This window comes from Zootoca vivipara, chromosome 5 (assembly GCF_965207765.1).
Source record: "Zootoca vivipara chromosome 5, rZooViv2.hap1.1, whole genome shotgun sequence".
Lineage (NCBI taxonomy): Eukaryota > Metazoa > Chordata > Lepidosauria > Squamata > Lacertidae > Zootoca > Zootoca vivipara.
The window spans coordinates 73537541-73551498 of record NC_142588.1 but is presented as its reverse complement, the minus strand read 5'-3'; the positions used below and the strand labels follow the sequence as shown (position 1 = coordinate 73551498).

The window sequence follows — 13958 nt, the reverse complement described above, 5'->3', positions numbered from 1 at the left end:
TTGGCACTCGTCACAGTCCTCTGTGCGCCAGTAGCAGTTTAGTCATGCTGGCCACATGACTTGGAAAGCTGTCTGTGGACAAACGCTGGCTCCCTCATCCTGAAGTGAGAGATGGGCGCCACACCTCATAGTTGCCTTTGACTGGACTTAACCGTCCAGGGGTCCTTTACCTTTACCAATATGGATAATAGGGATAATTGCACTGTAATGTCTATTGGTTCATGTAGTAATTTAGCATTTCAGCACGCACACTGCCCTCACAAATTGTATCCTGTACAATTTTTTTAAAAGAAGTACCTTTTTCAGGTACTGATCTTTTTCAGTCCTGAGTGCCTTAACCAGAGAAGCTGGGGACAGAACACAATGTCTTTGTAATATCAACCATGTAATGCCATTCAATCTACATCAAACCTGCTCAGGTTTGAAAACTCAATGTAGAGTTCTTCATTGCAATCCTATAGCAGTCTGCACAGAAGCAAGCCCCACTGAATTCAATGGGACTTAGTCCATGGTAAATATGCATAAAATTGCAGCCTTGGTAAAATCTGTCGCTCTAATATGGCATAGATTATTCAATTCTAAAAAGTCACACTTACCTTTCTTGAACTTATGTACCGGAAGCTTCTTAAGCTGATCTTTTTGAAGCCGATTCCTTCTTGCTCTGTGTCTGTCCTGGACAAATTTTGTGATCTTGAAAGAGACAGAAATAGAAGACGGAAACTTTAAGAGTAATACACCACACAACTCAAGTCTCCTTTCATTCTGAGAACAGTCGTTCAAAAGAAGAAAGACAAAATCAGCCACATAGAAAACATGACTCAAGAGTGGGAATGAAAAACCTATGTACACATCCATATCCCCCACACCAACAGCTCCACAAGGTTATATTGCTTCATCTTCTCTGAAGTCGTTGTAGTGGCCACTGCTCAAGGCTACAATGAGCAAGACCAAAGCAGCTTTAGTATAGCTAGTGGACAAGTGACAAGCTCTACAGAAGTCTACCAAGTGCATTTAGAAGAACCAACAGGGTCACGCTTCCCAGTCTCCCTCCTACCATCAGACCAAAGCAATCTGGACCAAACCCAGGCTTGAAACCTGATTGATGTAGATCTACAAAATTACTATAATTTGAGAGTTCTGGGGTTGTACAGCAACCATCTGCTCAAGCACCTTGCCTAGTGAATGGTTATTACCCACTAGCCAAGCTGTTACTATCTTTTATGCCCAGGGATGACTTTTTCCAGGAGTGTTTGCACTCCTACCTCCTTTAATGCAGATGGGACTGACCCGCCCCCCTCAAAACAAAGCATTTATTTCTTGAATCAAGCGGGTCAGCTCTTACCTACACAATGTCATGTAGGAAAGAATGAACTTTGCCCATATCCTCAGGCCTCAACAAAATAATAGATCAGAACCAGATGCTCTCTGGATACATCACAGACTGAACTGTCTCAATAGTGGCTTCCAGGCTGCAGCTGATGTGAGCAATTCCACCCTTGAAGTGCATGTCTTATGAGGAGTCCTTCATATCTTCTGCTGGGTCAAAATGTTGGTGTTGTGTAGTGGTTACACTGTCAAATGAAGACCTGAGAGACCAGGGTTCAAATCTCCACTAGGCTATCTGGGTGACGTTGGGCCACTCACTCTTAGCCTAACTTACATTACAGGGTTGTTGGGATTAAAGGGGGCGGGGGGAAGAAACAATGTACAACACCTTGAGCTCCCAGATAAAATGGTGGGATAGAAATGCAATTTATTAAAAAAAACCAAAAAGGACCTAAAGCCACTCAAAAAAGCCCAGCTGCACAGCACTATGAAGATGAAATGGCAATAGAGAAATAATGACCCTTCACCATCATCACTGCCACAGAGCAGGTTCAACAAACAGCTCTCACCTGTGTTCCATCAGATTCATTGCAAGTTTGTATTCAAGCCATCTCCCCACCTGCTTTATAGCCTTTAGCTATGGTTGCAGGAAAATAGACCCACCATGCTGTGGCCAGATGCTACAAATGACTCTCTCGCTCCCATGTGCTTAGAGTTGCTATGCGCTGAGTGTTTAAGTGGCTACTTATACTGAAAATGAGAATGTGCACCCATCCTTTGTGGAAAGATGCCAAAGAGGAGGCTGGGAAACTGCCCTTCTCTGCTACATCTCATGCTCTGGGCTGAGCTGTGGCCATGGAAAAAAGTTATGAGATGGAGCCTGCATAATCTTAATGAAAGTTAAACCCTGGGTTTATCATCTTTGGGTATCACCTCCTCTTGCTTTGCCTCTTTTCTACAATTCAGACTGATACTACATTAGAGCAACTAGACATAGTACATAGCTGTGTATTCCACAGAAAAATTCTCCAGAGGTTTGCAATTCAGTGTCTTCCTTTAATTGCACATACAGTAAGCTTATCAAAGGCAGCGTCCCCAGGGATACAATTGTTTTTAAATAACATGTGGTGCTTCTTCCATAGGGAGTTTGAATTCCATTGTATCTGACCAGTTGTCTCCTAGCAGCACTGTTCTATGGCGTTACCCTTTGAGGTCAGCATTGTTTCTGGCTGTTGTTCTTTAATGTATGATAGAAGAACTGAAAGTGTTATTTCTAAAGTACAAACATCTTTGTCCATTCAACTTCAGGTGGCCAGCTCTGCTTCAAGAAATCCCCAGAAAGTTGAGGATTGTGCTTATCACTTACATCCAGTACACTCCCACCACTGGTTTGGGAAGTGGGGTACACATGACGTTATCCACAATCCAAATCTATCCTGTTGTTTCTTATTAAATACTGCATTTTGAAGTGTGTTTTTCCCAAACCTGCTTTGATCTGAATTGGAAAAAAGAATGACCTAGCTGCATTTTAAGCGAGTAAATGAGTACAGAGTCTACTTTTTTTCCTTCTAGATGAAATATTTTTTTTAAAAAAAAAACCCATGACATTGTAAAATAAAAAAGAAGATGATCTAAAGTATGTTCCTTTGTACAAGCAGATGTTTCCCCCACTGAAATGAACAAGAAGCCATGCATGGGTTACATATACCGTGCTTCTCCAAAAATAAGACACCGTCTTATATTTCTTTTTCCTTTAAAAAAAACCCCACGCACTAGGGCTTATTTTCAGGGGGTGTCTTATTTTTTTCCCCTCCTCCTGCCGCGGCCGGCATTGCTGCTGTGCCTATTACTAGGTCTTATTTTATATCCCTTGAATGCTTAAAAATCCTGCTACGGCTTATTTTATGGCTACGTCTTATTTTCGGAGAAACAGGGTATGTGTGAGCATCTGCACTCACATAATTCTCTTAACTGGGGATATGTTGTTTAGGCATTTTAAAAACCTATTTGTTTCTAGCATTTCACTGTTATTCTGGCATTAATTTCTAAGCTACCTCAGCAAGGCTAAAAAGGCAAGGATCCTTTACATTGTTTTTAAAATAAAGGCATAACTCATGAACATCTAACAAGAGCTGCAAGCACTTTAGGGACCACATGCAGCTTCTTTGGAAATTCTCTTTTGATGAAGGACAATTAGGAGAGTTGTGAAAGGTTCCTTCTTTTTTCCAAAATTACATACAAGGAAGACACTGAACCTGCAAGGAATCAATCTAATTAAAGCTTCTGTGTCTTCAACATAACAGCAGGAAAAAAAATCACTGGGTATAGCCTAAAACATGGTATCTCGGTCTTCAAAGAGTTTTATAAAAAAAAAGTTAGGTCTAAAATGAGTAAAAGAGTTTTGTCTCTGGAGCATCTGCTGTCATCTCATCCATGAAACTTGCAAATAAAGCATGGCATCAAAGTAGCATGCTTGTGTCCATTTCACCTGTAGTATAAAATACAGTCATACCTCAGGTTACAGACGCTTCAGGTTGTGTGTTTTCGGGTTGCGCACCGCGCCAAACCCGGAAGTACCGGAACGGGTTATTTTCTGGTTTCGGCGCTCACGCATGCACTGAAGCACTGAACTGCACTTTGCGCATGCAACCTGCATGTGCTCAGACGCGGCGCTGCGGGTTGCGAACATGCCTCTCGCATGGATCATGTTCACAACCCGAGCGTCCACTGTATACAACTCCAACTGGCTTTATGGAGAGATTGCCTCAGCAGTCAGATCTGCTTTGTCTCTTTTCTGTCCTCCCTCAGCAGTGATGTCAAGGGATGGGCAGGTAGGTGTAGTTTGGGGAAAATTCCTCGTGGGCCAAAGTGCACCCACTTATGGGTCATGACAGGCCCATGTGCTGGAGGTTCTCCATTTCTGCTCTACAGGATCAACTGCAATAACAATCCCTAAGTTCTAGAAGCTCACATGTCCTTGTTGTTCTGGGTTTCTAATTCTTTAACATTTTAATTTACCTATGTATGAACTTCCTCCAACCTACAGAGTCCCCCAAGTAAATCATTACTTTATTCTGGAGCAGCAGTGTTTCACTTCCAAAGTGATAAGCACTGAGTGGTGGGAGTGACAGCTTTGAATTTTGAGAAAGGCACCATGTAAACTTTCAGTAAGAAGGAAAGAAGGACATGCACTTTTGATCTCTTGTGGGCAGCAAAGCAGATGCATACAGAGAACCTCCCGACCCACACCAGCTTCCCTTTTCATATCAACAGATGCAGAACTTCATATTTGCAGCCCATTGCATACATATGAATACCCATTCCCACAGAATCTCTCATTGAACTGGTGTATACATATCGGGGGTCTCAATTGGCTGACAGCTTCAAATACATTTTTAGATATTTCTTAGTGTATGTCTTAAGAGCTTTAGTGTGCACACCACCATAAAGTCTGATTTCATTTAAAAGAAGAAGAAACACCCTATCAAGTAAGTCGTAGGCTAAACTGATTCCAGCAATACAACAGCAGTATGTTTATATCACTTGTGGAAGGGGAGCAGGAGAGGTGGTTATACTTACCATAAAAATAACAATAAGGATGAGACAGATTCCCACAATAATTAGAAATGGTATTAGGTAGTACTCCAAAGGAAGGCTGAACTCTGGGATTAACAGAATATGGCCTCTGTTAAAGGGGGAAAAAGGAGGATTGATTATGAAATTCATGATAAGGTAGCTGAATATAAATCACCCTTGCATATGTCCTATATCAGGGGTCAGCAAACTGTTTCAGCAGGGGGCTGGTCCACTGCTCCTCAGACCTTGTGGGGGGCCGGACTATATTTTGAAAAAGAAAAAGAACGAATACCTATGCCCCACAAATAACCCAGAGATGCATTTTAAATAAAAGGACACATTCTACTCATGTAAAAGCATGCTGATTCACGGATCGTCCACAGGTCAGATTTGGAAGGCAATTGGGCCGGATCCGGCCCCCAGGCCTTAGTTTGCCTACCCATGTCCTATATTCACATTCTTCCCGACAAAAAAAGGTTGTGCCACATTTTATTGAAATAATTAAATCTGAATCACACTTTATTGATTTAAAAATCCATTATGAAGTTTGAAAAATCACTAGATAATAACAGTTCACAACTAAAATAAAAGTAAATCTTTGCATACCCTTACCCTTTCTCATAGGTGAATTCTTTAAGAGACTTAGATGATGTTTCACCAATAAAGACAGATGGAATGTCAATCTTCTTTAAAACTTCAACTGTTTAAAGTCAGAACAGAAAGGGAGAAAAGATGAGCAACAATATACAGTTCATGAGTGCTTTATACTACTATATATGGGTATAGTACTAGTGACAATTGAATATAAGCAAATCACTGTGCAAAGGCACCTTTAATAAAACAATTGCTCATGTCTCTCTCTCTCTCTCTCTCTCTCTCTCTCTCTCTCTCTCTCTGTGTGTGTGTGTGTGTGTGTGTGAGAGAGAGAGAGAGAGAGAGAGAGAGTGAGAGAGAGAGAGAGTGAGTGAGTGAGTGAGTGAGAGAAAATCCATTTCCTTCATAAGTATTTCACATGGACACAGTAACATGTAAATGTTCCTTTGCCCACATGACCACATAAGAATGCATGTCCCCTCTGTTGTCTGGAATATCCTAGTGATAGCCTACATACAACTGTGCCTTGCAGTGGTTAATGAACATCCAGGTGTAACTGCTTCTGTGTGGACAGCCACAATAAGAAAGAACTTTCTGGTGGTGTGCAAGTGCAAGTAGGTACAGTGATTTCTGACCTTGATCAAAAGTGACTCCAAGATGCAGCAGGGAGGAGGCACAACAAACATGCCTCTCATGTTTCCTACCCCTCACCACCTCTATTACTTGTGAAATAGTGTGGTTTCATATCTTGCAAAAAGCTCTAATGTCATGTGCAAATACAAGTCTGCTGCTCACAACTACTTTTCTTGTTCCTATGCAGCCATTTTCCAATCACTTACAAAGCCACATTTTAGGAAAGCAAGATTTGATGATGTTATACGTACACCAAAAGCAGAGTTACGATCTAAGACAGAGTATCTTGTTCGTCCCTTGCTTCAATACTTCCAAATACCAACACAGTTGGGAGTGGTCGTAAGAAGTTTTGGAGCAAGGTGTCCAATGATACTCAACTCTTAATTCTCTGTAACATCCGAACTGGAAATGGCTGCCCAATACTGGACTGGTGTCTGGATGCAGTGGTAGGCTGAATGAGTCTGAATCCTGGAAAGACGGAGGTTCTGTGGGCAAGTGGTTCCCAGGTTTCTAAGATCTGCTCATTTTATTACTGTATGTCCATTACAGGCTATGCTAGTATGCCCTCTAGTGGTACTGCTAGTTGACTTACACCAGCTGTATGTACCTGCTCTGCAAGCTCATGGGCTTATAAGAGCAAAAGTATTGATCACTGCATAATGAAAGAGCATTAAATCCCCATTTATAGCAGCATGTCAGGGTGTGAGAGGTTCTAGTATTTGACAGAACCCCAGTTACAAAGAGCATTATGGGAAATGTAGGTGTCCTTCATGACCTTCACTAAAGCAAAACAGAACTGACATTCCAGGCCTAAAAATTTTAGCAGCATTTTTATTATGCATCTGCTGGAGCACTTTGGCTATGTAAAATGCTTGGTATTTGGCTTTGACAAGTTACTGTCTCTGAACTGGCATTCTTACTGCAGAAGCTGGATTCCACACTTTACACGTTTGTACTCTATAACCATCGTACTTTCAAGAAATTCATGTCAATTAATTCCCCCCGAGAACAACAACAAAAAGTTTTAAAAACATGAAAGGAGAAAAATAAGTTAGGGAAAGTGGCCCTCAGGAGAGCACAGCATTATAAATGGTATTGCAACAAAAATAGCATGTATTAATTATCTATCTATCTGTCTGTCTATCTATGGCATTTATATACCACCCAGTCTATTATGCCCCCTAGTCATACTAGATTAAAAGGATTCCAGTCCTTCTTAAGGAGGAGGAATAAACGTCTGACAGGCTTACAATACTCAAAACATTAGCAGGCCCAAAAATGTTACTTCCAATTGGCTGAGTTGGAAGTAAATGAATTTTCATTTGAACTGTATGCATTCTGAAGCTTCTGTTTTTGATTGTTGCAAAGAGTGGGAGAATGTCATCAAGCAAGATACCTGTACTTACTGTCTTGAGATCCCATGCTAATGAGGTCATCGGAATCAACATTGTGAACTATGGCTGCCTTATAGCCAGCTCTTTGTGCGTTCAGAACCTGTGAGCCAAAGAAAATGCCTGTCAACAAAAAAACTGCACAGAACTGAGACAATAACTCAGAATATTTTGTGCATAAGAACATTAGCAAATATTAAATATATTAGCAAGTCCCCTTTCATTCATGCATTCAAATTGCTCCATATTCCCTTCTCCCATTTTATCATCACTACAAGCTTGTGAAATAGGTAAGTTGGGCTGAAAGATAGTAACAGGCTCAATATCACCCAGTGAGTTTCACGAGTAAGTAGGGAATTTGAATTCTGGTCTCAGTCCAGCATTCTAATCACACCACCACACTGGAAGTATACTGTCCTTTGTGCACCACTGTTTAACAATGTTAATAATGTACACTATTCAGTGCCCTGGATTTCCAACTGAAGTTGACCAAGCATATAGTTTATACATCAATTTGTTAACTCTGTAGAATACTTCCAGGAACTTCGTGAGGTATGTTACACTGTCAACAGAATTTGGTGTCCTACTTTTATACTACTGCACTAAAAATAGCTAACAGTGATCCTAGTAACAGTCTGTTTCTGCATAATCATGCAAAAACGTTAGATTATTCTGTTAAGAGTTTTCCACTGGTGGAGGAAGGGAGGGGGAACTCCCTAATTTAATCACAGACATAACCAAATAAAATAAGCTGGTTAAAACATAAGCGTAACCAAACTATGGCTTAGCACAATTGTGTGAGGGTTCCTGGGGTCACCACTGAGTTCTTCCCACAGTTCACCTGCTGCTCCAAGCTCAGCTACAGTTAATTTAGCGTGTCATCCATACCCAGGCTCATGGTTTGGCTCGGGCAACATACTAAGACAAAGCATGGCTTAGCCTACAGCAGTGTAGCAGGTCCAGGGGAAGTGCAAAAAGCTGTAATGTCTTTCTTGGAAGCTTGCACATTCATGCTAAACCGCACACTCTCAAACTGTAGATTATTTCCTTCTCTATCATGTGCACAGTGATAAATGGGTTAAAAATCTCCCCAAGCCTCCTCAAAATCTAGTTGACGATATTCTAATTTTCTATTTTCCTTTCAGGGTTTTAAAATGCTCTCACAGCTCCATTGCATTATACTGCAAGTGGCAACTGATACCAAGGCTGACCCCAAATTCCATATCAAAACATGGCAGGCAATTCTGGTATGTTCAGTGAGGCTTGTGCCTCTAAGAGAGCAGAGGAATCTCTCTACACATGAAACCATCTCTCATTCTGAACCACGGCCACATAATGTGTCTCCATCACATCCTGCAAAATAGGGGAAAATGTGTTCTGGATAAACCACCCTCTCTTACTCAGCAGTTATAGCGACGTCTCTCACAAGGACAACACAGGTTAAATATATGCTGTACAGAGATGTGGTTGCTCTTGAAAAAGAAAAAGCTAGTGTGAGCCTAGGTTTATAGGCCAGCTATGTCATGGGATGCTGAAGGTGCCCATTAAACACCAGTGCAAGAGGGAGGAGGGAAAATAAGGGTATGGCCCTGTTTCCACCCCCAACAGTTTATTATTATGGTAAGCACTTGAGCCAGAGAGGAAAGATGCGTCATGAGGTTAGCACACTAACCTAATTCATACAGCGGGAGTGGAAAACCTTTTCCAGCCACAGAACCATGTTAACTTGTGGGCAACCTTCTGGAGGGTATCACTTATCAGTAGTGGACTGGACGGGAGGCAAAAGTGGGCAATTTGTATCCCGCAATGCAAAAAGGCAGAGGTTTCTACACTCCATCACCTCTCTCCATCCAGGCAAACAAGATATATTTTCACTATTGAAAGCCAATTCAAGGCAGCCAAGGAGCAGAACATGTGAGGGGTGTGGTCAGGGGAGTACAACCTGGGGAGACCCTAAGGGCTCCCGACCTTGGGGTTCTCCACCTCTGCTATACCACAAATAAAGCATTAAGGTTCAGGGCTGGCAGCCTGCCCAAACCATGAAGCCTTTATCATCATAAAGCACAGTGAAGGAAGCTTTCAGCAGTTTTTTGTGAGCCCTGAACAGCACTCCAAGGCTCCTGTTTCAATCTAGCTACAGCAGAAACAGAAGCACTCTTGGTAGGGGCTGGGGATAAGATTGGAACACTTTGTTGCAAGTCCTCACAAGTAAATACATAAACACAAAACTGAATTGCTTAGATTTTGTTGTCTAAACAACCATTTGATCTACCAGGCAGATATTCATGGATATTCATAACCTGCTGATCTACAAAAGAAGGAACGCACACAAAAGGAGCCAGCAAAATATGCCGAAAACTCAAAAGTTCACTTATTGTTTATTCAACTTAACTCCCAAATTTGTTTTCTGAATATTTCCTCTCAATAGATTGAAAGAGCTCTAAAACAACTTTGTGGAAATGTGCTGCCTTTAAAAAAAACAACGAATCATCCAGGTTTTCCATTCAGGAATCAGTATTGATTGCAGCTGTTTTCAGTCTATTGTTTCAGTTATTAGACACACCAGACTTTGGATGCCCAAGTTCTGTGTCATCCCCAATTGCCTGCTACTTATTCTATTAGTGGATAATTTACAACCTGCCTGGGGCTCAGTAGGCATTTCTCAAGCACAAATAACCCAACTCTCCTGGCAACTGTGCTCTGCAAAGTCAATAGCATTTCTTTAGGCGTGGGCTGTCTAACTGGATCCATCAGTAGAATCTGTCCTACATCGCCTCGTTTGTTACAGTAGGTTAGCCATACTGCACTTTTTACCACCAGGTCACAGCAATTATCTCCCCTAAAGGAAACTGGCATTTACATTCCTACAGCTCTTGTTGCTACAGGCATCCAAATCCTTTGGGAGATGCATAGGTTATACTTCTGGATGCTGCACAGAGAAAGGTGTCAACTGTTCCCACGGCTTGCTTTTCCACTGCAGCAAGAGATCAAATGAATGAGCTACAGGCAGTTCTCATTACTGCATTCAGCTGTGAAGTTTTGAGGAGAGATCTGTTCTATGTTGATGTCACAGGATCAGAAAGCACACAAGATATGCATTATACTTTTTCTGATTGGCATACCACAGAAGATTTTAAGTTGAGCTAATTGTAGGGTAAACTATTACAGGAATATATTATTCATTTTGTACAACACAGAATATTTTACCACAGCTATACAAAACACACAGGATTAGATCAACCCTCCATTCCAAGACAGGCTCCTTTCATTGAATGATGGCAACCGTTGGATGCAACTCACTGGCCCCATTTGGGCAAGCATTCATACTTAGCATAGTAAAGCTGAGATATTGGCAGAACTGGCACTTTTACAGGTGCCACATTGTACCTGCACTGCATCTATAAAAACTCAATCATTTAGTGGCAGCACTGACACTTTGGAATTCCCTGCCTATAGACCTTCACTGTATTATTTTCGGTGCCTGCTAAAGTCATTCTTATGTAGATGTGTCTATGCATATGTTTAGAAAGTTTGTATGAGTTTTGATTTGTTATAGTCTATTCTATTGTGGTTTTAACTTTCTGTATGCTTTAAATTATGGTTTTAAATTTTGTAGTGGTCATTTTATTGTTGTAAACCACTTTGATGCTTTTTCTACAATCAAGTGGTATATAAATTTAATGAAATAAATAAATATGAACATGCCTCACATAGCTTGGTGAGAAAGAGCTGGCACATTGGGACATCTCTATTAACTACAGCTTCCCATTAAGTCTGAACTAGGCATCAATGGGGAATGGTTTCCAAAAAAGCTAGAATATGAAGCCAACTTTAAAGCATGGCTTAATATTCTGGATAGTTTAGAAGCCATTAACCATCAATAACCAGTTTTGGTGCAGCAGGAAACTATTGTTAACTAACACTTCCTGGCTCATGAGAACGGAAGAACAAATCAACTGTGTGCGTGTGCAAGGCTCGTTCTAACGTAGCCGCTACTTACTAAGTACTTTCAAAATCAATTAACAAGTTTTCTTGCCCAAGTAACTGGAACAGTACAGACAATGATAATAGAAGAGGGGAAAATGTGCAGTGAGTCTATATGGGCTTTTTTGCAACTAAGTTTATTTATACACATTGGTTCTGTTTTAGGGAGATGTGCATGCACAACTTGGAGGATCACATAAAGCTTTGTGTGCTATGGTGTATGTAGTAGTACTATAATCCCAGAACATCTAGGTAATTTACCTAGGATTTTAAGCACTGAAAATTAAAAGGCAGTGGTTAGCCACTCCTGCTCAAGCGCAACATTTCAGGATTTGATTTGACAATGCTGTTTTGCTTTCCTGCTCTCACTTTCAGAGGTGACATTAGCAATTCAACATTATAGTATTCCGTTCTATCTAACAAAAGCAACCCTAAGGCTGTCAAAGCTCCTGCTGTAAAAATGCATGCCATTCCTTCATCTACTTGTGAAAATTTATTCCAAGATTGTTCCAGCTTCAAAGTGGTTTGCTCTTATAACAAAAACAAAAGGAGTATGGGAATCAGAAACCTATTGAATAATGAATAGCATGCCATAGTGTTAATGGCATTCAGCCCCAGAAGGGAAAGGATAATACTACACAAAACTAAAAGAAAGAAAGAAAAGTTACTTTTCTGCAAGACATTTATCTGCTGTCATTAAAGTAATTTTTTGTAAATTAGGATCAGCCTTCTCCTAATACATTTCATCTGTTGGAATTATAGCCACCAGTGTAGTACCAAATACAAAGTGTTTATTTCAGTTTAGATTATTTCTAGAATACTAAAATGCTTTAGTTTTCCATCTTGCAACTACAGGGATGGGCAGATGATAAAAAGAACAGGCACCCCCAAACTGCAGCCCTCTAGATGTTTTGGCCTACAACTCCCATGATCCCTAGCTAACAGGACCAGTGGTTGGGGAAGATGGGAATTGCAGTCCAAAACATCTGGAGGGCCAAAGTTTGGGGATGCCTGTCTAAGAATATGAGAAGAGCTCTGCTGTATCGGACGAAAGGTCCGCCCACTCTCAGCATCTGGTTCTCACCGTGGCCAACCAGATGCCTATGGGAAGCACACAAGCAGGACCAGAGTGCAAGAGCACTCTAAGCATGAGTGCTCCCCAGCAACTGGTGTTCAGAGGTATACTGCCTTAAACTGCATTCAATTGTGAACTAAGCAACAAAGTTTCATTCCATGTATCTTAAAGTGGAATCTTAAAAAAAAAAGTTGTGTTGAAATATTGTTTGCAATACACTAGCATAGCTCACTGATACTGTAGATAATGTTACATTTTATCTTTTATCGTAAACAGTGTTGTATACTGCCACACAATGGGGTGCTCTTCAGGTGTTTCTGAATTCTAATCCCTATCATCCCTTACCATTAGCCATGCTGCCTGGAGCTGAGGGGAGTTCGGAAACCAGAATATGGAGGGCGCCTCATTGGCTACAATAACATCCCTACAATGGCAGCATAACATCAGGTGACTTGGTTTTTAATCAGTGTATGCCAACAGTAAGTCATTTAACCGGACTGCTAGGGGCACTCCACTCAAATATGGTACTCTCGTTTATTTTTTCCATTTGGGTGTGCACAATTTTTCATTAGGTTCATTTTGTCAACTTTGTCTACAAAAAATATTAATGTAGTATTTCCACCCACACTCCCAATACTACGGATGAGGTGAAAGGTATACAATATTCAACAAAAATATTATATATATTATATAAGAACCTATCCAGATCAGACAGACATAAGAGAGGCGGACACGGAGCAATGGATTCAAACTTCAAGAAAGAAGATTCCACCTAAACATTAGGAAGAACTTCCTGACAGTAAGAGCTGTTCGGCAGTGGAATTTGCTACCAGGGAGTGTGGTGGAGTCTCCTTCTTTGGAGGTCTTTAAGCAGAGGCTTGACAGGCATATGTCAAGAATGCTTTGATGGTGTTTCCTGCTTGGCAGGGGGTTGGACTGGATGGCCCTTGTGGTCTCTTCCAACTCTAGGATTCTATGATTCTAAGAGGAAACTATTGTTTCCTGCTACATCAGGACTGGAGGATCTCTTTCAGTCCAAGGGCCACACTGCCTCATGAACAACTTCAAGGGGTCACATGCCAGTGGTGGGTGGAACAAGAACAACCAGATATAAGTCTTTCCTATGTACAGTAGGCTACACTCCATGAAGAATGCCCTCATAAATGTGCTTCCAGGGAAGTCATATGATCCTACCCTCTAATACAAGTCAACCCACCCCCACACCCCATAAAAAAACCCCAGCTCTGTCCTTCTTTACAGAACAGAAATGTGGGGTCCACAAGATCAACACTGATAACACTGATTTTGCTGAGGGTAAGTATCTGCATGCAATCTTTTTTTGACCCAAGTCACTTTGAGATTTTATTACAATCAAGTGG

At 41.1% G+C, this 13958-nt stretch overlaps 1 protein-coding gene across 5 annotated transcripts in view; it reads right to left on the bottom strand.

Annotated features, from left to right (window-relative positions):
- The window catches only part of RNF13 (ring finger protein 13), a 48530-nt gene that overhangs the window by 12588 nt on the left and 21984 nt on the right, over positions 1-13958 (bottom strand). For 4 of the 5 annotated variants that reach the window (XM_088669794.1, XM_088669793.1, XM_088669791.1 and 1 more), the window contains 4 exons: positions 7536-7623; positions 5515-5602; positions 4906-5011; positions 597-690 (listed from right to left, as the gene is read on the bottom strand). In XM_088669794.1, coding sequence (XP_088525920.1) covers positions 597-690; positions 4906-5011; positions 5515-5602; positions 7536-7623 — 376 coding nt within the window. Of the gene's footprint in view, positions 1-596; positions 691-4905; positions 5012-5514; positions 5603-7525; positions 7624-13958 lie in introns of all 5 variants that reach the window. The other variant, XM_088669796.1, reaches the window with a different exon arrangement.